Source organism: Ursus americanus, chromosome 1 (assembly GCF_024610735.1).
Source record: "Ursus americanus isolate L20-20 chromosome 1, mUrsAme1.1.p, whole genome shotgun sequence".
Lineage (NCBI taxonomy): Eukaryota > Metazoa > Chordata > Mammalia > Carnivora > Ursidae > Ursus > Ursus americanus.
The window spans coordinates 17373424-17398662 of NC_142127.1; the positions used below are offsets into that span (position 1 = coordinate 17373424).

At 37.9% G+C, this 25239-nt stretch overlaps 1 protein-coding gene across 4 annotated transcripts in view; it reads left to right on the top strand.

The window, feature by feature from the left end:
• ACMSD (aminocarboxymuconate semialdehyde decarboxylase) overlaps positions 1-25239 on the top strand; it is a 70488-nt gene that overhangs the window by 40079 nt on the left and 5170 nt on the right. For all 4 annotated transcript variants that reach the window (XM_045783089.2, XM_045783104.2, XM_045783112.2 and 1 more), the window contains one exon: positions 19096-19194. In XM_045783089.2, coding sequence (XP_045639045.2) covers positions 19096-19194 — 99 coding nt within the window. The remainder of the gene's footprint in view (positions 1-19095; positions 19195-25239) is intronic.

Sequence of the window (25239 nt, forward strand, 5' to 3'; positions counted from 1 at the left end):
TCAACACAGTGTGTAACCATTATATACACCAGGGAAATCCCAGATAATCCACATGGCTGGGTAATTCCCTTAGATCATCTCTGTTCCTTAGGGTCATCTCTGTAGCCATCTGAAATGACACATTGCAATATGGTAAGCAGGAAAAGAGATACAAGTTTTGTAGTCAAATTGACCTGTGTTAAAATCTTGGCTCTACCTCTTACTGACTGAGTAAATTATGAACCCAACTGTCCTTATCCACTAAAATGAAAATTGGAACATTAAAGAAGGAAGAAATGACACTTAACAGGGAGCCAGGGGAAGATGATGAAGGGTCTGTATACCACCTGAAATTTTTTTCTGGAATAATATAGTACAGCCTTCATTTTGAAAACAATTCTCTCATTTAGTCCAAAAAGACCAACTTGGTATTAATTTAAACTTCACAAGAGAGAGTCTTCCTTTGTTGTCATCTGCTTGCAGATCTCTTTGTTGGTGGCATTTCTACCTTTAAGGTTTTTTTTGAAAATGCTAACTCTACAAGTTACACCATTTTTAGGGCAAAGTCCAGTTTGAACCAGTGCAAAGTCTGAAATATATACTATTTCGATTCCCTCATATTATTTACAAATATCCACAGAAGGTTTCCGAATTTTCTAAGAAAAAAAAAAAACCCTTGAGGATTTATTTAAAAATGTGGACATATTTAAAGATTTGCAATGTGGTACTTGGGTTGAGAGTAGACTCTAAGGCATTTAAAATCTTGTCTAGCAGAAAAAGAGGACCATCATTTCAAAGTTGCAAGAAGTTCTCCATCTCCAGAATGGAGACTTCATCTTACTTTAAAGCTGACTGTTTCTCTGGCTTAAGAAACTCACTAGATGGGGCGCCTGGGTGGCAGAGCGGTTAAGCGTCTGCTTTCGGCTCAGGGCGTGATCCTGGCGTTATGGGATCGAGCCCCACATCAGGCTCCTCTGCTATGAGCCTGCTTCTTCCTCTCCCACTCCCCCTGCTTGTGTTCCCTCTCTCGCTGGCTGTCTCTATCTCTGTCAAATAAATAAATAAAATCTTTAAAAAAAAAAAACAAGAAAGAAACTCACTAGAATATAAATGTTAAACTTTCTGGTTTGGTAATAAATTATATAGTTGAGCTGTGCTTCTGAGCCTTCTAGCTTTTATGTTGTTCCTGCCAAAATGGGTGCTTAGCAGTGGGTTGTGAATGTTGATGATTATTGGTTTGGACATAGGGGTGATGGGGAGGAAATTACAAAAAGGAGAGACTGGAAGAGACTGTGCATTCTGGACTTTGAGCAATGGAGGAGAAGGTGTGGGGAAGTGGTATGGAATTGGGGAAAGAGTCATTTTGATGACCTCTCATCAAACCTAGCACCTCTGGTATTCTTAGAAATCGTAAAATCAGGAGAAAATGCCCCTGGCAAATACAACACCCATCTTATGAGGGATGTACCATTAGCAGTGAGGGATACTATCAGCATCAAACAGCATTCAGGGCAAAACATATTGCCAGGAGGTCAGAGCAAAAGAGTAAGAACATGGCATATGGCTTGTGGTAACTAGCAGACAGACTAGTTAGTGAGCACACCCCTTTTAGCGACCCCCAAAAGAACTGAGAGGGCACTTTGCAAAGTTAGTGGTGCTCAGATTTTGCATTCAAACTATGAAGGCTTGAGCCATTATAATTTGGCCATTAAAAACAAATGCGACCTCATTTTATGTGACCTCACTGTCTGGTGAATCCAGGACACAGAAGCAATATATATTAATAATTTGGATTCTCTCTAAAATATTAATGCTTCTTCTTTCTGCTTATATTCACATTAACAAATTCTCTCAAAAACAACACCCAAACTAAAATGGCTGAGGAAAGTCCTAGCATGACAGCCAGACAGGAGAGAATCATCACAGCTGTAAAGGGAGGTCTCCTGGAGAGAAAAAAATGGAACTGATGGATTATTTCATGGGTTCGTGAGTTTGAAATGATGATTACCACACATTCAACAGATCTGTTGATATATTAGGAACAAATAAGCAGTATGTACTAGAAAATTAAGCAAATGAAAGGAAAGGAAATAATTAACTCCAAGAAAACAAACACCCATATGAGGGCAGATAATCATTGTACATTACTTGACTCAGTAGTGAACAATATTTATAGTCATAATAGTGTAAATATTAAGCACTAGTTTAAGTGAGAATTCTAATTCTATTGGGAAAATGGAGAAGTTGGGGTAACAAAGAAATTCTCAAGGATCATAATGAAAAGTCAGTAAATACTCTCTAAAGCTAATAAATCAAGAATAGAATAAGGTGGGCACCTGGGCGGCTCAGTTGGTTAAGCAACTGCCTTCAGCTCAGGTCATGACCCTGGAGTCCTGGGATCAAGTTCCACATCAGGCTCCCTGCTCAGTGGGGAGTCTGCTTCTCCCTGACCCTCCCCCCTCTCATGCTCTCTCTCTCTCTGTCTCTCCCAAATAAATAAATACAATCTTTTAAAAAAATTTTTTAAAAGAATAGAATAAGGTAATTATATAGAATAATGAAGGTAATCATCAGAAGATGTAAGTTAAAATGGTGAAATTGGCTGCCTCAAAGGATAAGAGTTAGGAACATAGGCACAGGACTGCTTTCAATGAGAAAGATATTTTAGTGATATTTGATTATTTAACTATGTATAGGCATTACTCTGATAAATAAAAATTTACATAATACCCTAGGAGTAAGTAAACATATAGAAAGAACATACAGAGAAAAATAAATAGAATAATAAAAATTTAGAGAACATATATATACCAAAACTACTTATTGAACCCCTACTATTTCTAAAACACTGTGCTAAATGGAAGACTTAAGACTTTTAAGCCTCAAGTATGAGTTGATATATCATTATAGTTTTGATTCAAATTTCCCTGATGGTCAGTGATATTGAGCATCTTTTCATGTGTCTGTTGGCCATCTAGATGTCTTCTTTGGGAAAATGTCTATTCATGTCTTCTGCCCATTTTTTAATTGGATTATTCATTTTTGGTGTGTTGAGTTTTGTAAGTTCTTTATATATTTTGGAAAATAACTTTTATCAGATATGTCATTTGCAAATACCTTCTCCCATTCCATAGTTTACCTTTTAGTTTTGTTGATTGTTTCCTTTGCTGTGCAGAAGCAGCTTTTATTTTGATGTAGTCCCAGTAGTTTTTTACTTTCATGTCCCTTGCCTCGGGAGACATATCTAGAAAAAAGTTGCTACAGAGGGTGAGGGCGCCTAGCTGGCTTAGTTGGTAAAGCATGTGACTCTTGATCTCGGGGTCATGAGTTCATGGAACCTAATTTAAAATTTTTTTTAATTTAATTTAATTTAATTTAATTTAATTTAATTTAATTTAAAAGTTGCTACAGCTGATATGAAAGAAGTTACTGCCTGTGCTCTTCTCTAGGATTTCTATGGTTTCAAGTCTGCCATTTAGGTCTTTAATGCATTTTTTTTATTTTTTTGTGTATGGGGTAAGAAAGTGGTCCAGTTTCATTCTTTTGCACCTTGCTGTCCAGTTTTCCCAATACCATTTGTTGAAGACTGTCTTTTTACCACTGGATATTCTTTCCTGCTTTTTAATTGACCATGTAGTTGTGAGTTCATTTCTGGGTTTTCTATTCTGTTCTGTCGATCTACTTTTGTGCCAATACCATACTGTTCTGATCACTACAGCTTTGTAACATACCTTGAAGTCCAGAAATTGTAATGCCTCCAGCTTTGCTTTTCTTTTTCAAGTTGCTTTGGCTATTCAGGATCTTTTGTGGCTCCATGCAAATTTTAGGATTGTTTGTTCTAGTTCTGTGAAAAATGCTATTGGCAGTTTGATAGGGATTGCATTAAATGTGTAGATTGCTTTGGGCAATACAGGCATTTTAACAATATTTGTTCTTCCAATCCACGAACATAGAAAGAAATTGTTGTGTCATCTTCAGTTTCTTTCATCATTGTTCTATAGTTTTCAGAATACAGATCTTTCGCCTTTTTGGCGAAAGTTTATTCCTGGGTATCTTATTGTTGTTGGTACAATTGTAAAGGAGATCAATTCCTTAATTTCTCTTTCTACTGCTTCATTACTAGTGTGTAGAAATGCAACAGATTTCTGTACATTGATTTTGTATCCTGTGACTTTACTGAATTCGTGTATCAGTTCTAGTAATATTTTGGTGGAGTCTCTCAGGTTCTCTATATAGAGTATCATGTCATCTGCAAACAGTAAAAGTTTTACTTCTCTCTTGCTGATTTGGATGCCTTTTATTTCTTTGTGTTGTCCGACTGCTGTGACTAGGATTTCCAGTACTGTTAAATAACTATGGTGAGAGTAGATATCCCTGTCTTGCTTTTAACCATAGAGGAAAAGCTCTCAGTTTTTCCCCAATAAGGATGATGTTAGCTGTGGGGTTTTTATATATGGCCTTTATTATGTTGAGGTATGTTCACTCTAAACCTACTTTTTTGAGTGAGGGTTTTTATCATGAATGGATATTGTACTTTGTCAAATGCTTTTTCTACATCTATTGAAATGATCATACAGTTCTTATCCTTTCACTTATTGATGTGATGTATCACATTGATTGATTTGTTAATATTGAACCACACTTGCATGCCAGGAATAAATCCCACTTGATCATCATGAATGATTTTTTTAAAGTATTGTTGGATTCAGTTTGCTAGTATTTTATTGAGAATTTTTGCATCCATGTTCATCAAAGATATTGGTTTCTAGTTCTCTTTTTTAGTGGAGTCTTTATCTGGTTTTAGTATCAGGATAATGCTGGCTTCATAAAATGAATTTGGAAGTTTTCCATCCTTTCCTATTTTTTGGAATAGTTTGAGAAGAATAGGTATTAATTCTTTAAATATTTCGTAGAATTCACTTGTGAAGCCATCCGGCCCTGGACTTTTGTTTTTTGGGAACTTTTTGATTATTGATTCAATTTCTTTGCTGGTATCGGTCTGTTCAAGTTTTCTATTTCTTTGTGTTTCAGTTTTGGTAGGTTTTATGTTTCTAGGAATTTATCCATTTCTTCTAGGTTCTCCAATTTGTTGGCAAATAGTTTTTCATAAAATTCTCTTATAATTATTTGTATTTCTGTGGTATTGGTTGTTATTTCTCCTATCATTTGTGATTTTATTTATTTGGGTCCTTTCTCCATTCTTTTTGATAAATTTGTTTAGGGCTTTATCAATTTTATTTTGATTTTTTTTTTCAAAGAACCAGCTCCTGGGGAGCACCTGGGTGGCTCAATTGTTAAGCATCTGTCTTCGGCTCAAGTCATGATCCCAGGGTGCTGGGATCGAGCCCAGAGTCAGGCTCCCTGCTAGCGGGAAGCCTGCTTCTCTCTCTCCCACTCCTCCTACTTGTGTTCCCTCTCTCACTGTGTCTCTCTCTGTCAAATAAATAAAATCTTAAAAAACAAAAACAAAAAACAAAGAACCAGCTCCTGGTTTCACTGATCTGTGGTTTTTTTAGGTTTCTATTTCATTTATTTCTGCTCTAATCTTTATTATTTCCTTCCTTCTATTGGCTTTAGGCTTCATTTGTTATTCTTTTTCTAGCTCCTCTACGTGTAAGGTTAAATATTTAAGATTTTTCTTGCTTCTTGAGGTAGGCCTGTATGCTATATACTTTCCTCTTAGGACAGCTTTTGCTGCAGCCCAAAGGTTTTGGACTGTTGTGTTTTCATTTTCATTTGTTTCCGTGTATTTTTTTATTTCTTCTTTGATTTCCTGTTTGGCCCATTCATTGTTTAGTAGCTGTTATTTAACCTCCATGTATTTGTGGTCTTTCCAGATTTCTTCTTGTGGTTGACCTCTCATTTCAAGGCATTATAGTCAGAAAAGGTGCACAGTATGACTTTAATCTTCTGTATTTGTTGAGGTCTGATTTGTGACCTAGTATGTGATCTATTCTGGAGAATGTTCCATGTGCACTTAAAAAGGTGTATTCCACTGTTTTAGGATGGAATGTTCCAAATATATGTTAAGTTCATCTGATCCAGTGTGTCATTCAAAGCCATTGTTTACTTGTTCATTTTCTGTTTAGATGATCTGTCCATTGACATAAGTGGGGTGTTAAAATCCCCTATTATTGTGTTATTATCAGTTCCTTTATGTTTGTTATTGTTTTAGAACTTGGGTGGTCTCATGTTGGTGCATAAATATTTATAACTGTTACATCTTCTTTTGGATTGTCCCCTTTATTATTTTATAGTGCCCTTCTTTGTCTCCTATTACAAACTTTGTTTTAAAGTCTAGTTTCTCTGATATACGTATTACTACTCTGGCTTTCTTTGGCATCCATTTTCATGATAAATGTTTCTCCATCAATCACTTTCAATCTGCAGGAGCCTTAAGGACCAAAATGAGTCTCATCGTCAGCTTATAGATGGGTCTGGTCTCCTTATCCATTCTGACACCCTCTGTGTTTTGATTGGAGTATTTAGTCCATTTATATAGTAATTATTAATAGATATGCATTTAATGCCATTTTATTACTTGTTTTGTGGTTGGTGCTAAGTAATTTCTCTGATCCTTTTTGTCTTTCTCTCTTTCATGGTTTGTTGATTTTCTTTAGTGATGTATTTGGATTTGTTTCTGTTTATTCTTTCCATGTTTATTAGTGGTTTTAATATATAGTTACCATTATTGTATATATAACCTCTTCTGCAAATAGCAGTCTATATTAAGTTGATGGTTGCTAAAGTTTGAACCCATTCTCTTCTCCTCTTAACCTCATGTTTTAGGTATATGTTATTACATTTTATATACTTCATGTGTGTGTGATTTCCTTGACTGATTTTTACATAAATATTCATTTTTACTGGAATGCCTGGGTGGCTCAGTTGGTTGAGCATCTGCCTTCAGCTCAGGTCATGATCCCAGGGTCCTGAGATCGAGTCCTGCATCAGGTTCCTTGCTCAGTGGGGAGCCTGCTCCTCCCTCTGCCTACAGCTCCCTCTGCTTGTGCTAACAAATAAATAAAATCTTTAAAAAAATATTCATTTTTACTGCTTTTGTGTTTCCTGCCTTTATACTGTTACATTTGTCTCTCCTTTCCACTCAAAAAGTCCTCTTCAATATTTCTTGCAGGGCTGGTTTGTGGTCAGGAAATCCTTTAGTTTTTGTTTTTCTGGGAAACTCTTTATCTCTCCTATTCTAAATGATGGCCTTGCTGGATAGAGTATTCTTGGCTGCAAATTTTTTCCCATTCAGCACTTTGAATATATCATGCCACTCCCTTCTGGCTTGCAAAGTTTCTTTTGAAAAATCTCCAGCTAGCCCTTATGGGTTTTCCGTTGTAAGTTAATGACCTCTTTTGTCTTGCTGCTTTTAATGTTTTTTTTTCTTTATCACTATATTTTGCAAATTTAATTACGATATGTCTTGGTATTGGCCTGCTTTTGTTGATTTTGATGGGAATTCTCCATGCTTCTTGAATCTGGATATCTGTTTCCTTCCCCAGATTAGGGAAGTTCTCAGCTATTATTTCTTCAAATAAATTTTCTGCCCCTTTTTGCTCTTCTTCTGGGACTCCTATAAAATAAATGTTATTACATTTGAATGAGTCACTGAGTTCCCTAAGTCTATTCTCATTTTGCATAGTTCTTTCTTTTGTTCAGTTTCATTGCTTTCCATTACTTTGTCTTCTAGGTCATTAATTTGTTCTTCTGCTTCTTCCAGCCTGCTGTTCATTGCATCTAGCATGTTTCTAATCTCATTTATAGCACTCTTGATTTCTACTTCTTTTGTAACTCTTTTATCTCTGTGGCAAGGGTCTCACTAATGTCTTCTATTCTTTTCTCAAGCCTAGTGAGTATCCTTAAGATTGTTGTTTTAAATTCTCCATCAGGCATGTTACTTACATATATCTCACTTAGATCTCTGGCCATGGCCTTATCCTGTTCCTTCATTTGGGATAAATTCCTCTGTCTTTGCATTTTATCTAAGTCTCTGCCTTCTTCCCTGTATTAGAAAAGCCAGTTATATCTCCTGCTCCTGAAAGTAATGGCCTTATGAAAAAGAGGCCATGCAGTGCCCAGGGCCTGGCACTTCAGGGAATGTCTCTGGGGTGTACTGTGTACACTCTACAGCTGTGTTCTGGCTACTCTATCCTTCAGGCCAGTCTTCTGCAAAGGCTCTCCTTGCCAGGTATGAGCAGTGTTTCGTCCCTGACCTGAATGTGGCAAGTTTTAGCTAGATGTTCTCTGGTCTGCCTGTGAAATGAACCCTGTCATTACTTCCACTAGAACTGAGGCCCTGCAGGGGAACCTGGATGGCTCGGTTCAGCAACCAACTCTTGATTTTGGCTCAGGTCATGATCTCAGGGTCTTGAGATCAAGCCCCATGTCAGGCTCCCCACTCAGTGGGGAGTCTGGTTCTCTCCTTCTTCCTCTCCCTTTGCCCCTCGTCCTGCTTACACTCTCACTTTCTCTAAAATAAATAAATCTTGAAAGAAAGAAAGAAAGAAAGAAAGAAAGAAAGAAAGAAAGAAAGAAAGAAAGGGTTGAGGCCCTGCAAGACTCTCTAGCCAGAAGATGCAGTGTGAGCTGGGATTTGTGCTAGTCTTCTGGAGAAGGGGCCATGACACTGGTACTAAGGCATGACTGAGGAGGGCAGTTCTTCCAGAGTGTGTGGGGATGGGGCTTGGTGTAAGCAAGTCAGGCATCCAGTGTCTGGGCTGTGCTACTTCCCATAGGCAGCTGTGTTTATGCTGAGGGGTGGGGAAGGAAAATGATATGGGCCAGCTCCTTTGTTTCCAGAGAGGTATTCTGTGAACATTGCCTTTCAGGGATGCACTCCAAAAAAAGCAAATAACCTCCCCACTGTGTGCCCCCAGAGCTCTTCAGATCACTATTTCTATGCTGTCTGCCCCTGGTTTCCTGGAGCACAGTGTTCTCCAGGTTCCATCCTAGCCAAGCCTGCTAACCTTTAAAACTATAGGCTTTAAGCCCCACTGGTTGCTAGAACTCATGAAATTCAGTCCCTTTCATTTTCCAAGGCAATGGCTTTGGGGAAACATTCTCCTTGTGCATTCCCGTGTGCTTCTCTCTCTCTCACCCTTCTCCATGGCCACAGTTCCCTCCCTTCCACAGCAGCCATGAACCATTTCTCTAAACCACATCTCCATACTTCCCCCCTTCTTCCATATGGCCTCTTCTCTCCCCTTAGTTGTGGAGTTTGTTCTGACAGTTTTCAGGTCAATTTCTGGGGTATTTAGAATTATGTGATAGTTATCCAGTTGTGTTCATGGGATAAAGCAAGCCTAGGCTTCTCCTACTCTATCACCATCTTCTCTTCTCCTGCTCAGGTGACTTTTAATATGAAGTCACTTATCCCCCTCACCCTCAGGTTCCTCAACTCTATAATGGAAATGACCACCATGCAGAATTGATGTGAGAAGTTGGTATAATACTATGCCAAAGGACTATACAAATGTCAGCAATTTATATCACCTATTCTAGTGCTTTACAAATAGTAGGTATTGAGTTAATGTTTGATTAATTGAGTTTGTATAATGGTTTTGTGGATATAAGGCTAATCTTACAGGGCATTGATTGAATTAAACCAGGCTCCTTCTCTAGGAAATTATGTCTCAGGGAACAAAGTGAATCCTTGGTAAGTTAGAATTTTTGTAGTAAGCTACATTATAATAAAGTTATGTTGTATTTACTGCATATGCTACTAATGAAATAGGCTAATAAGAAGATAGCTAATTGTTCCTTTTCTAGAAGACAAATGAACTCTCTTCTATTACTTGAATTTATTTAGTGAGCCACATCTTTCAGTGTTCGCAGCATTTCCTGAAAATGTGAAAAAGTTAATACAACCCAGCAGGTGAGCAGTTTATTTCTTTTCCCTGGCAGGAATATTAATCACTATTATTATCATCTCAGTAAGTCTTTGACCTAATAGGGAACGTGTGTTGCCAGCTTTTGGAAGGGAAACGTATGTTGGGGCAGAGTGCTGGTGCTGAGAAATCAATCAGGATTATCCACCGTCTAATAAAGAAAGCCAGTTGTCTGGGTAGACAGTATAATTTCAGGATCCCAGAAGCAGCAGCCATGGTAACTGAAAGGCCCACCATTAGAATTATTCCTTTGGGTTTACAGAGTCTTTAGAAAAGCCCTACTAAGATGTAGATGTTGTCAAATGTTACATTAGCACAGATACCCTTAAAAATTGGTTCGTGATTATGGTGGATCCCAAGGGAATAGAATCCTAGATCACAGACAATAAGACAGAAGAAAGTTCTAGCTTTTGGGAGGCCAGAATCAGGTATGTTATTTAGGAACCTGAGATGTCACAAGAGTTTAGGTTTCCCTGAGAGCTTGGAAATAGGGCAACAGTCATCCAAATCCATATCCTATGCCTCCTTAACCAGGATTCTCTATGTAATCCCTTTAAAATACAATCAGTTTGCAGCTATGAGACAAAAGGTGGTAAAAATAGCAATGCAAAAAGTATTTTTAATTCAAGAATTATTTATTAAGCTTCTATCAAGTGGAGACTGGTATTAAGCAACGCAGAATGCAACTTTCATCATACAAGACCATACTTTGAGGAATCTCATCTCCCTACCTCTTCCCTGCTACCATGTCTTCCTCTGAGTTGGTCCGAGGGTTGTGGGTTATTGTTAAGCTGTTTAACATTGTCTCTTCTCCCTCCAAACGAGAAATCTCATTAACAAGAACTTGCTACTATCTCTTCCTCTGAGTTGGTCCGAGGGTTGTGAGCTATTGTTAAGCTGTTTAACATTGTCTCTTCTCCCTCCGAACTAGAAATCTCATTAACAAGAACTTCACTTCCAGTTCTTTTATGTCTACTTCATTCTCCCTTATGAAATTCCTAACAAGTTAGAAATGGTCAGAAATGTACGAGAAAGTATCGATAAAAGGTATACAGACAGATAAAAGGGTATGAAAAATTAACAAACCAGAGATTATCACAAGTGGATAATTAACCTCCTGGAGAGAGACTGTGAACAACAGCCACTAAATAATAATTGGATACTGCCAAACCATGAGTTTAGAGTTTGGCAAAAGCCATCTATAATCAAGAAAGCAAGGAGAGCAGGGAAGAATCTTAACCAGGAAGGATAAAATGCAGAGGAGTGGTTTTCATTTCTGCTTTAAAATCCTTTGCTCTCTCCATATTAAAATGGAACAGACATATTCCCCCCTTCAAATGTATTTATATCCAAGAAGGCCATGATACTGAGAATGGAAGAATTCCTGACTAGAAAGCAAAATAAATTTCTAAATTTCAATTTCGTGTTAATGTAGTTAACAAATGTAATATAGCATGGGACTTTTTAAAATTATGTTGTGTTTTGGAATTGTAAACAGCTTTAGCAAGAGGAGCAGAAATAAGGACAAATGTAGCTCCAGTGAATACAAAGCAGGCATTCAAAACGAGATCAGCTGTTGGCACAGATGTGAGTAGATATAACTTTGGGCCTTTAGGACTTCTACAAGCAGGTGTATTTGCTTGGTTTTTTACAGTAATGAATACAAGAAACTAGAAATAGAGTTGGTAATCCATCAATGGCCTTCCTCTAACTTTATTATACATTTTCCCATATCGTTTCATGTAAATGTATTCATAAAATCTAGGAAAATCCTTCCTCTTTCTGGTAGAAATCAAAGTGTCATTTATTCTTACAGGAGCTCAAATTTAGCATATTTAAAATATATTTAGGCAGCAGCTGTTTCCGCCCATGGGTCCTGTTCCCATGCTTTGATAAACCACCATTTTGCACCAAAATAAATAAATAAATAAATAAATAAATAAATAAATTTAATATTTCAGGCCTAGTAACAATCAGACTTCCCTCTTTCATATATTCAAGCATTCATTCCTTCAAAACACAAAGCCACTCTCAGATTGATTATATGTCTGAGTTTTATTTCAAACTTGTCTTAAAAAAAGAGGCTTTCTGAAAAATCCAACTCAAAGAATCTATCTTGGCAGAGACATTTTACAGGGGAAAAGATGGTTAGAGAGTTATGGTTGACTGGATTTAAAAAAGAAGACAACTACCCAGTTAAGGACAATTAGCCTCTTTGTATTATTGGTTAAAAGTCTTAAACTAGTTTGAAGACAACAGTCAATGGAGAGGGTGTCCTAGAAACTCTTAAGCTCATTAAAGTCTATCAAAAAAATTAGCCAGATATTTTATCAAGAATGCTAAACTATGGTGACGAATGTTAACTAAATTTATTTATTTATTTATTTATTTATATGCAAGTATCAAACCATTATGTCATACATCTGAAACTAACATAATGCTATATGTCAATTATACCTCAATTTTTTAAAAAAAGAATGCTCATTATTCCCCAGGAAGAGCAGATATTCATATTAGACCACAAAGTTCTGCCCCCGTTCAGATTTAGGACAACTTTTTTTTCTCACATTTACTGGAGGCATTTTATTCCATGCTAAGAAATCTGGGTTTCTGGACTATCGAAATTATTGAAGGATTTTAAGCAGGGATGCGGCATGATCAGATTTTTATTTAAGACAGCATTCTCTCCAGTGTTAGATATTGATTAAAATGGATGAGACTGGAATCAGGTGATGGGTATTACGGAAGGCACGTATTGCATGGAGTACTGAGTGTTATACGTAAACAATGAATCATGGAACACTACATCAAAAACTAATGATGCACAGTACGGTGACTAACATAACATAATAAAAAATTTAAAAAAGAAAAAGGAAACTATAGTAGCGGTCCAATTTAATTCAATAAACCACCACTCTGTACCATGCCTTTTGCTCAGCACTGGAGACAGTTTTTGTCCCACTTCTTAGCTGAGTTGAGGAAATGAGACACAAGCCTGGCTCCACCACATACTAGCTGTGCAACTCTAAGCAAGTTAGTTATCATCTTTGCTTCCTCATCTGTTGAACTGGGATAATGATAAGGACCCATATCAAAGAAAGGCTGTGAGAATGAGTTAATGAATGCAAATGGCTTAGAACAGCATCTCACACATAGTAAGCAATCAGTAAATGTTAGGTATTATTATTATTATTATAAGGGATTATCTCACAGCAATGTAAGAAGTGCTGTGAATAAAATTATCTGTAGGATACTTTAGGGGTAGGAAGTCGCACTTTGCTGAGTGAAGGGATGGTAAAAGCCTGAGTTAAGGGAGTAACTAGGGAAGTACAGAGGAAGTGATGGGTGCAAGAAATGATACAGAGGTAGAATCCAAAGGGCTCAGTGAGCCATGAAATACTGGGATGACAGAGCAGAAGGAGTCCATCATGATTCCCAGGTTTCCAGCTTGGGCAACTGGGTGAAAAGTGATGCCATCAACCCAAAGGAAAACAGGTGTGCATTCACGCTCTATCAAGTAATCATGCATGAGTCATTAGAATTTGCGACATTACCCAATTAATACCCAAGATACAATTCCTAGTTAACAGTGGCAAAAAGGTCATACAAATCTTATCAGAGTTGCTACTTAATATCCTCAACTGGAAACAGTTACTATTATGGAAGACACATTAAAATCCTAAACTCGGTTATGGCAGAAATCTAATTAATTGCTCAAGTATTTTCCAAATGTCCCATACTGTTGGCCTAATATCTATGACTTATTAACTCAGATGAATATAATGTAGGTTAACTGAGTGGTTCTCAACCCTGCTTGTGCATTAGAATCATCAAAGGGAGCTTTAAAAAATTGCTAATATTACTAGTATTTTTAGGCCTCACCCCCAGATATGATCATTTTAATTGATTTGGGGTAGGTTCTGGGGTGAATATTTTTTAAAGCTCCCCAGGTGATACTAATATACAAGTAGTGTGAAAAAACAGTGGGTTACCATCAGTAAGAATGTATAATGTATGGTCACAAGGAAACGTAGAAATATTCCAGTTTTGGAACTTTGTTTTTAATCCATGGAAACATATGGTCAACAAAGTCTTATAATATTATGTAAAAAAGTAAAACACAGAAAAGTAGAGTTGTTCTAATTAGGCAGTAGGCGTCGGGAGGGAAGCTTTGTCTGGTAGGCCTCCCCCTCACCCCTGTCCCATCTCTCTTACGTACACTTCCTTGATGCTGATCCCCGTCCTCCAGCCCCTAAGAATTCTCCATATAATAATTTTTAAAAATCCTTACAACTAAAAAAAAAAAAATGTCATTCTCTCATTCATGAAATATTTTTAAGCTCTAACAACATGACTGGTGCTAATATATGGGAACATTTCATATTTTAGAGGGGAAAACAGACAAATGACAAGTGTATATAGAAGAAAATATGAGGAAATTCATCTATATCTTGGAAGTCGGGAAATCTTTCCTAATGATAACTCAAAATCTATTAACTACATGGAAAAAGATTAATAAATATGGTTATTAAAAATTTTGCAAGGCAATAGACTATTATAAGCAAAGTGTTCATCACAAGAAAACAAAATTTTGTAACTATGTAAGGTGACAGATGTTAACTATACTTATGGTGATTATCATTTCACAATATACACAACAGTGAATCATTATGTTGCACACCTGAAACCAATACAGTTGACCCTTGAACAACACAGAGAGAAGATTCAAATTACTAAAACAGAAATAAAAAGAATTATAAGAAAAAATGATGAGCAATTGTACACTACAAATTAGATAAACTAAATGAAATGAAGAAATTCCTAGAAAGATGACAGAAACTGATCCAAGGGAAAAAGAACACCTGAATAGACCTATAACAAGTAAAGAGATTAAATTAGTGATTTTATTTTCTTAAAGATTTCATTTACTTATTTGAGAGAGAGTATGAGAGAGAGAGAGCACAAGGGGGGGGAAGGGGCAGAGGGAGAGGGAAAAGCAGGAAGCCCAACTCAGGGCATAATCCCAGGATCCCAAGATCATGACCTGAGCCAAAGGCAGACACTTAACCGACTGAGCCACCCAGGCACCTCACCCAATGATATTTATTAAACTCAATCCAGCAACATATAAAAAGAACTGTACACCATGACCTACTGAGACTTATCCCAGGAATGCAAGGTTTTCCAACACACACAAAAAAAATCAATAAAATACAACATATTAATAGAATAAAGGACAAAAACTACATAATAACCTCAATAGGTGCAGAAGAAGTACTCAACAAGATCCAACAGGCTTACATGATAAAAAGACACTCAACAACTGGTAGAAGAGGGCTTCCTCAACCTGATAAAGAACATCTACGAAAAATCCACAACTAACATTAACACACTTAATGGTGAACTGAAAGGTTCTGCTCTCACCACTTCTATTCAATATTGCACTGGAGATTCTAGCCAGGGCAATTAGGGAAGAAAAATAAATAACAGGCATCCAGACTGGAAAGGAAGAAGCAAAATTATTTCAGATGACATGACCTTATATATAGAAAATCCCAAAGAATACACAAATAAACCATTAGGGCTAATAAACAGATTCAGCAAGGTTGCAGGTAACAGATAAATACATAAAAATTAATTGTATTTCAGGGGCATGTGAGTGGCACAGTTAAAGCTTCCAACTCTCAGTTTTGGCTCAGGTCTGACTTCGAAGTGGTAGGATCAGGCCCTTCATTGGGCTCCACACTCAGCATAGAGTCTACTTGAGTTTCTCTCTCAATTTCCCTCTGCCCCTCCCCGCCCTTTCTCTCAAGTAAATAAATAAATGTCTTAAAAAAATAACTGTGTTTCAATACACTAGCAATGAATAATCCATAAACGAAATTGAGGAAACAATTCCATTTACAATAATATCAAAAAGAATGAAATAGTTAGGAGTAAATCCAACTGAAGTGCCAGACTTGGGCACTAAACTATAAAATACTGCTGAAGAAAACTAAAGAAGACCTAAATAAATGAAAAGACATCCCATGTCCATTAAGGAGGGCACTTGTGATGAGCACCAGGTGATACATGGAAGTGCTAAATCACTATACTGTACACCTGAAACTAATACTATACTATATGATAACTAACTGGAATTTAAATAAAAACTTTTAAAAAAAGACATCCCATGTTCATTGATTGGAAAACTCAATAATGTTAAATGGCAATAGCCCCCACATTGACCTACAGATTCAATGCAATCCCTATCAAAAATCCACGTGCCTTTTGGTTTTTTTTGCAGGAAATGACAAGCCGATCCTAAAATTCATATATAAAAGCAATGGACCCAGAATAACCAAAACAATGTGAAAAAGAGGGACAAAGTTGAAGGACTCACACTTTCCATTTCAAAACATTCTTCACAGCTACAGTAGTCAAAACTGTGTAGTACTAGCATAAGGACAGACATTTTGAACAGAGGTGCCAATACAATTAAATGAGGAAATAGTCTTTTGAATATATAACAGTGAAACAACTGGATACTCACATGCAAAAAAAATAAGTTGTACCCCTTATTTAAACCCTCCATAAAAATAAACTCCAATAGATCAAGGATCTAAATGGAAGAGCCAAAACTACAAACCCTTAGAAGAAAATATAGTTGTAAATCTTTGTGACCTTGTGACCTTGTGATGCCAAAAGTATAAGCAACCAAAGAAAAAAATTAGATAAATTAGACTCAGAATTAAAAACTTTTGTACTTCAAATATATGTCTAGTAAAGTGAAAAGACAACCCACAGAGTGAAGAAAATATTTATAAATATATATCTGATAAATCTCTAATATTCAGAAAATATTTAAAAATTATTACAACCCAACTATAAAAAGAAAATACAGGGCTTGAATAAACACAAAGGATCGGAATAGATACTTCTCCAAAGACATAAAAATGGCCCATGAACGTTCGCATGAAAAGATGTTCAACATAATTAGTCATTAGAGAAGTACAAATCAAAACCAGAGATACTATTTTATACCTACTATTATGGCTTTAACCAAAAAGATAGACAATAACATGTATTGAAGAGGATTTGGAGAAATTGGAACCCTCGTGCATTTCTGATGGGAATGAAGAATGCTGAAACCACTGTGAAAAATAGCTCCTCAAAATATTTAACATGGACTTACCATATGATCCAGCAATTCCACTCCCAAGTGTATATCCAAGAAAAGTGAAAACATGCTCACATAAAAACTTGTACAAAAATGTTCAGAACACTACAGGGTATTATGCTAAGTGAAATAAGTCAACCAGAGAAAAACAATTATGATTTCACTCATATGTGAAACTTAAGAAACAAAACAGAGGATCATAGGGGAGGGAAGGGAAAATCAGAGAGGGAGACAAACCATAAGAGCCTCTTAACTAAACAAACTGAGGGTTGCTGGAGGGGAAGGGGTTGGGGGAATGGGGTAACTAGGTGGTGGACTTTAAGGAGGGCATGTGATGTAATGAGCACTGGGTGTTATATACAACTGATGAATCACTAAACTCTACCTCTGAAACTACTAATACACTACATATTAATTTATTTTTTTTAAAGATCTCATTTATTTATTTGAGAGAGAGTGCAGAGCGAAAGAGAGAGAGAGCATGAGCAGGGGGAGGGGCAGAGAGAGAGGAGAAGCAGACTCCGCCCACTGAGCAAGGAGCCAGATGTGGGGCTCAATCCCAGAACCCTGGGATCACAACCAGAGCTGAAGGCTGATGCCCAACCAACTGAGCCACCCAGGTGGCCCTGTGAATTACATTTCAAAAAGGGAGGCAGGGATCTCCTCCATCCCCAAATCCTAATCTTTTCCAGAGGCAACTAATGTTATTTGTTTCTTGGGTACCATTCCTGAAATAGACTGTATACATACAAATGTATATTTGTGTGTCTATAGGTCCCTTGTTAAAAACAGAAATATGAGCATAGCAGATATGTTGTCCTAGACTTTTCTCTTTACAATGTAACTTCAACATCATTGCTCTTTATAACTTAGTTATTATTCCTTTTCAATATATGTAAGTATTCCTCATTCCTCTTTATTTTTTAGACATGCTATAAATTGTTTGCTAGTCTTTTGCCACTACAAATAATGTTGCAGTTAATTTCCTTGTATATATTTCCATTACATGTGTATTAGTGGAACACATTTCTAGAAGTAAAATTCCTGGTTTAAAATGTGTTTTTCTTATTTTGATAGACTGCCATTATTGATTTAATGTCTTTCTTACTAGATTATGAGTTCTCTGAGAACAGGGACCATTTCTGTTGGCCAGGGTAACCTAGATTCTAACATACTGCCTGACATGCTGCTTTATTTATTTGTAGATGAACAAGCCTTTGTGCTTTGTCATACAAAGTGTCAAATGGAGATTCGAAGCAACATCATTAAAAAAAAAAAAAAAGACCACTATTCAGTTTATAGAGAAAAGAATTCTTTGGGGATTGGTTTTTGTTTGTTTGTCTTTACTTTTCATCCAGTTGTTATTTTTTTCCTTTTCAACTCCAGTATTATTTCAAAAATTATGGGATCAGGGGTGCCTCGCTAACTCAGTCCGTGGAGTATGCAACTCTTGGTCTCAGAGTAATGAGTTTGAGCCCCACATTGAGCGCAGGGATTACTTAAAATCTTTTTTAAAAAAATTATGGGAGGGGCGCCTAGGTGGTTCAGTCAGCTAAGTGTCTGCCTTCAGCTCAGGTCATGATCCCAGGTCCTCGGATTGAGCCCTGCGTTGGGCTCCCTGCTCAGCGGGGTGTCTGCTTCTCCCTCTGCCCCTCCCCACTGCTCATCCTCTCTCTCTCTCTCTCTCTCTCTCTCCCCCAAACAAAACAAATAAAAAAAAATATGGAATCAATTGCAATGTGTCATTATAAGAAATACAGATCCTTAATTTCATCTGAAGATATCAACATGTTTTATTAAATAAATGCTTGCTTCTTATAAATTCATTTCAGTTCATCAAAAAAGGGAGAATGGAGGGGTCGATTTGCAAATTTAAGAAACCCAATAGCGACACCTGCTGGAGAAATATGTTTTGAATCCATTAAATCAAACATTTTAGATCAGTTTGTTTCTATTAACTGGAAGGAATTTGTTATTTTATCATAGGAGTGCTTGTAATATAATTATATTTACAGAAGGTTCTTTGATGCTCTATAAAGTCACAGTTAAAAAATTTTTTTCCAGGATAAAGTCATTTTGGGAACTGACTACCCCTTTCCACTAGGGGAGCTGGAACCTGGGAAATTGATAGAGTCCATGGAAGAATTTGATGAAGAAACAAAGGTATATGCCTTTTACTTCCTGGTCTTCCTAAGTTTTCCCACTCTAATTCTTTGGTTTCAGTGTACTTTGCATGCTTAATATTCCTAGAATTGTTACTAGAAAGATTGGAACTATTAAAGGGCAAAGGAAGATGTGGTGTATATACACACAATGGAATATTACTCAGCCATAACAAAGAATGAAATCTTGCCATTTGCAATGACGCAATTGGAGCTAGAGAGTATAATGCTAAGTGAAATAAGTCAGTCAGAGAAAGACAAATACCATATGATTTCATGCATATGTGAAATTTAAGAAACAAAACAAAAAAACAAAGGGAAAAAAAGAGACAAACCACAAAACAGACTCTTAACTATAGAGAACAAGCAGATGGTTCCCAGAGGGGAGGTGGGTGAGGAGATGGGTGAAATAGGTGACGGAGATTAAGAGTACATTTATCTTGAGAGCACTGAGTAGAACTACTGAATCAGTACATCATACATGTGAAACTAACTTTATGTTAACTACACTGGAATTAAATTTTTTAATTCTTTTTTTAAAAAGCTGAAAGTCAATCTAGTACAACTAAATTCATAAAGCCAAGAACAAAAGCTATAAAGAAGCATATCATAATCATATATTTATCCTTGTATGTTAGATGGACTCAAAAAATGTCTCTTTTTCCTTTAACATTTCTGTAACAAATCTACCAATCTCAAAAACTGTAATGATTCTGGTTATTTGGATATTGAGACTAAAGTCTTGATTAACAAGGACTCAAAGAACTAGAACTCTCAAGTAACTGGATTTTTTTCTTTTGGCATTTGATTTTTAGGTGGGTAAAATATACTAAAAGGTACTGTAATGCTGCCACTGCCTATTCTACCCCTTTCGCTTATGAACCAAGATGAGTTTAAAATGAGAATCCAGGGTGGGAGTTAAGATGGCGGAGGAGTAGGGGATCCCTTTTTCAGCTGGTCCCCTGAGTCGAGTTGGATAGGTACCAGACCAGCCTGAACATCCATGGAATCAGCCTGAGATGCAGGAAGATACATCTGGATCTCTACAAATGAACATCTCCAGCGCTGAGTATTGAACTACGAAGCGGGGAGCCGTGAAACCGCGCACAGATATCGGAAGATAAACGGAAGGGGGAGGGACCCACCACGTTTGGGTGCTGGGAAGCAGTAGCCACCTGCACGGGGGAGCGGGCAGACTCGTGGACCGGCACCCAGAAGAGAGCAGACTGAGACTGTGAGCCGGCAACACACGCGACCAGACTGAAACGGAACTCCGGTGCGCTCACTGGAACCAGACTGAGACCGGGAGCTCCGGGAGCGCGCGGGGCGGCTGGCGGTGTTAGAAATACAAAGGACAGAGACACACTGGCCCTGGAAGTGAGGGCTGGGACACCGGGTATGGGGCGCACATCCCAGGATGCTGCAGAGTTGAGCAGCACCAACAGAAACAGAGTTAAAGTGGCCAGAACATCAGTGGAGAACGGTCCTCAATCCCTCTGTTCTGAGACAGAGGCTGAGATTCGGCCACTGCTGCTCTGACTCTCAGAAGAGGCACAACAAACCACCAGGGAAAGCCGCCAGAGAACAAAAGCCTGGAAAGACCGGCTCACAGTGCGCCCGTGCCCATCCCCCCTCGCAGGGGACACAGAGACGCTACCCAAACAGGGTTGCCTGAGTATCGGCGCGGCAGGCCCCTCCCCCAGAAGGCAGGCTGAAAAATCAAGAAGCCCACATCCCTAAGATCCCTATAAAACAAGGGCACACAACCTGGGTACCGGTCAATAATTTGGGCTCTGGACAACCCCGCAACCTCTCCTCAAAGAATGACGAGAAGGAGAAATCTCCCCCCTCCCCGGCAAAGAAAAGACAATGAGTATGTGGCCTCTGCCACAGAACTAATGGATATGGATGTAACCAAACTATCAGAAATGGAATTCAGAGTAACAATGGTCAGGATGATGTGTAGACTTGAAAAAAGTATTAACGAAAATGTTAATGAGAATATAGAATCTCTAAGGGCGGAAATGAGAGCGAATCTGGCAGAAATTAAAAATTCTATGAGCCAAATGCAGGCAAAACTAGAGGCTCTGACGGCCAGGGTGAATGAGGCAGAAGAACGTATCAGTGAATTGGAGGATGGGTTAGTAGAAGAAAAAGCTAAAATAGAACCTGGCCTCAAAAAAATCCACGCTCAGGAATGTAGGTTACAGGAGATTACCGACTCAATGAAACGTTCCAATGTCAGAATCATCGGCATCCCCGAGGGGGTGGAGAAAAACAGAGGTCTAGAAGAGATATTTGAAAAATTGTAGCTGAAAACTTCCCTAATCTAGCAAGGGAAGCAAACATTCGTGTCCAAGAGGCAGGGAGGACCCCTCCCAAGCTCAACCATGACAAACCTACACCACAACACGTCATAGTGCAATTCACAAATATTAGATCCTAGGATACAGTATTGAAAGCGGCCAGGGCAAAGAAATTTCTCACATACCAAGGCAAAGATATCAGAATTACGTCAGACCTGTCTACCCAGACCTGGAATGAGAGAAAGGGTTGGGGGGGGGGCATTTTTAAAGCTCTTTCAGAGAAAAACATGCAGCCAAGGATCCTCTATCCAGCAAGGCTGTCATTCAGAATGGATGGAGAAATAAAGACCTTGCAGAATCGCCAGTCATTGACCAATTTCGTAACCACGAAACCAGCCCTACAGGAGATATTAAGGGGGGTTCTATAAAAGTAAAAAGGCCCCAAGAGTGATACAGAACAGAAAGTCACAATCTATAGAAACAAAGACTTTACTGGCAACATGGCATCATTAAAATCATATCTCTCAATAATCAGTCTCAATGTAAATGGCCTAAATGCTCCCATAAAACGCCACGAGGTTGCAGATTGGATAAAAAGACATGACCCATCCATTTGCTGTCTACAAGAGACTCATTTTGAACCTAAAGATACATTCAGACTGAAAGTAAAGGGATGGAATACCATCTTTCACGCCAATGGCCTCAAAAGAAAGCTGGGGTAGCAATTCTCATATCAGACAGATTGGATTTTAAACTAAAGACTATAGTTAGAGACACAGAAGGGCACTATATTATTCTAAAAGGATGTATCCAACAAGTGGATATGACAATTATAAATATACATGCCCCCACCAGGGGAGCAGCAAGATACACAAGCCAACTCTTAACCAGAATAAAGAGACATATAGATAAAAATACGTTAATAGTAGGGGACCTCAACACTCCACTATCAACAATAGACAGAGCACCGGAGCAGAAAACCGACATAGAAACAAGAGCTTTGAATGCCATACTCGACAATTTGGACCTCATAGATATATATATATATAACACTACAACCCAGAACCAAAGAATACTCATTCTATTCTAATGCCCATGGAACATTCTCAAGAATAGACCATGTTCTGGGTCACAAAACAGGTCTCAACCAATACCAAAAGACTGAAATTATTCCCTGCATATTCTCAGACCACAACGCTCTGAAATTGGAACTCAACCACAAGGAAAAATTTGGAAGAAACTCAAACACTTGGAGACTAAGAACCATCCTGCTCAGCAATGACTCGATAAACCAGGAAACCAAAAATCAATTTAAACAATTTATGGAGACCAACGAGAATGAAAACACAACGGTCCAAAACCTATGGGATACTGCAAAGGCAGTCCTAAGGGGGAAATACATAGCCATCCAAGCCTCACTCAAAAGAATAGAAAAATCTAAAATGCAATTTTTACATTCTCACCTCAAGAAGCTGGAACAGCAACAGAGGGACAGGCCTAATCCACACACGAGGAAGCAGATGACCAAGATTAGAGCAGAAATCAATGAATTAGAAACCAGGAGTACAGTAGAGCAGATCAACAGAACTAGAAACTGGTTCTTTGAGAGAATCAATAAAATTGACAGACCACTGGCAAGACATATCCAAAAGAATAGAGAAAGGACCCAAATTAATAAAATTATGAATGAAAAAGGAGAGGTCACAACCAACACCAATGAAATTGGAAGGATTATAAGAAACTTTTATCAGCAGCTATATGCCAATAAATTAAGCAATCTGGGAGAGATGGAGGCCTTCCTGGAAAACTATAAACTACCAAGACTGAAACAGGAAGAAATTGATTTTTTAAACAGGCCAATTAATTATGAAGAGATTGAGTCAGCGATAAACAACCTTCCAAAAAACAAAACTCCAGGCCCGGACGGTTTTCCTGGGGAATTCTACCAAACATTCAAAGAAGAAATAATACCTATTCTCCTAAAGCTATTTCAAAAAATAGAAACAGAAGGAAAGCTACCAAACTCATTCTGTGAGGCCAATATTACCTTGATCCCCAAACCAGGCAAAGACCCCCTCGAAAAGGAGAATTACAGACCGATTTCCCTAATGAATATGGACGCCAAAATCCTCAACAAGACCCTGGCTAATAGAATCCAACAGTACATTAAAAGGATTATCCATCATGACCAAGTGGGATTCATCCCTGAGATGCAAGGGTGGTTCAACATTCACAAATCGATCAGCAGATACATCATATCAACAAGAAAAGACTCAGGAACCATATGATCCTCTCAATTGATGCAGAAAAAGTATTTGACAAAATACAGCATCCTTTCCTGATTAAAACCCTTCAGAGTGTAGGGATAGAGGGTACATTCCTCAATCTCATAAAAACCATCTATGAAAAGCCTACAGCAAATATCATTCTCAACGGGGAAAAGCTGGAAGCCTTTCCCTTAAGATCAAGAACACGACAAGGATGCCCACTCTCGCCATTATTATTCAACATAGTACTAGAAGTCCTTGCAACAGCAATCAGACAACAAAAAGGGATAAAAGGTATCCAAATTGGCAAAGAAGTCAAAATGTCTCTCTTCGCAGATGACATGATACTCTATATGGAAAACCCAAAAGAATCCACACCCAAACTATTAGAAGTTATAGAGCAATTCAGTAATGTGGTGGGATACAAAATCAATGCTCAGAAATCAGTTGCACTTCTATACACGAATAATGAGACTAAAGAAAGAGAAATTAGGGAATCCATCCCATTTACAATAGCACCAAAAACCATACGTTACCTTGGAATTAACTTAACCAGAGTCGTAAAGCATCTATATTCTAGAAACTATAAATCACTCTTGAAGACATTGAGGAAGACACAAAAAGATGGAAAAATATTCCATGCTCATGGATCGGAAGAATTAACATAGTTAAAATTTCCATGCTACCCAGAGCAATCTACACTTTCAATGCTATCCTGATCAAAATACCGATGACATTTTCCAAAGAACTGGAACAAATAGTCCTTAAATTTGTATGGAACCAGAAAAGGCCCCGAATCGCCAAGGAACTGTTGAAAAGGAAAAACAAAGCTGGGGGCATCACAATGCCAGATTTCGAGCTGTACTACAAAGCTGTGATCACAAAGACAGCATGGTACTGGCACAAAAACTGACATATAGACCAATGGAACAGAATAGAGAACCCAGAAATGGACCCTCGGCTCTTTGGGCAACTAATCTTTGATAAAGCAGGAAAAAACATCCGGTGGAAAAAAGACAGTCTCTTCAATAAATGGTGCTGGGAAAATTGGACAGCTACATGCAAAAGAATGAAACTTGACCACTCTCTCACACCATACACAAAGATAAACTCCAAATGGACGAAAGACCTCGATGTGAGACAGGAATCCATCAAAATCCTAGAGGAGAACATAGGCAGCAACCTCTACGACATCGGCCAAAGCAACCTTTTTCACGACACATCTCCAAAGGCAAGAGAAACAAAAGATAAAATGAACTTGTGGGACTTCATCAAGATAAAAAGCTTCTGCACAGCCAAGGAAACAGTCAAAAAAACTAAGAGGCAGCCCACGGAATGGGAGAAGATATTTGCAAATGATGCTACAGATAAAAGACTGGTATCCAAGATCTACAAAGAACTTCTCAAACTCAATACACGAGAAACAAATAAACAAATCATAAAATGGGCAGAAGATATGAACAGACACTTTTC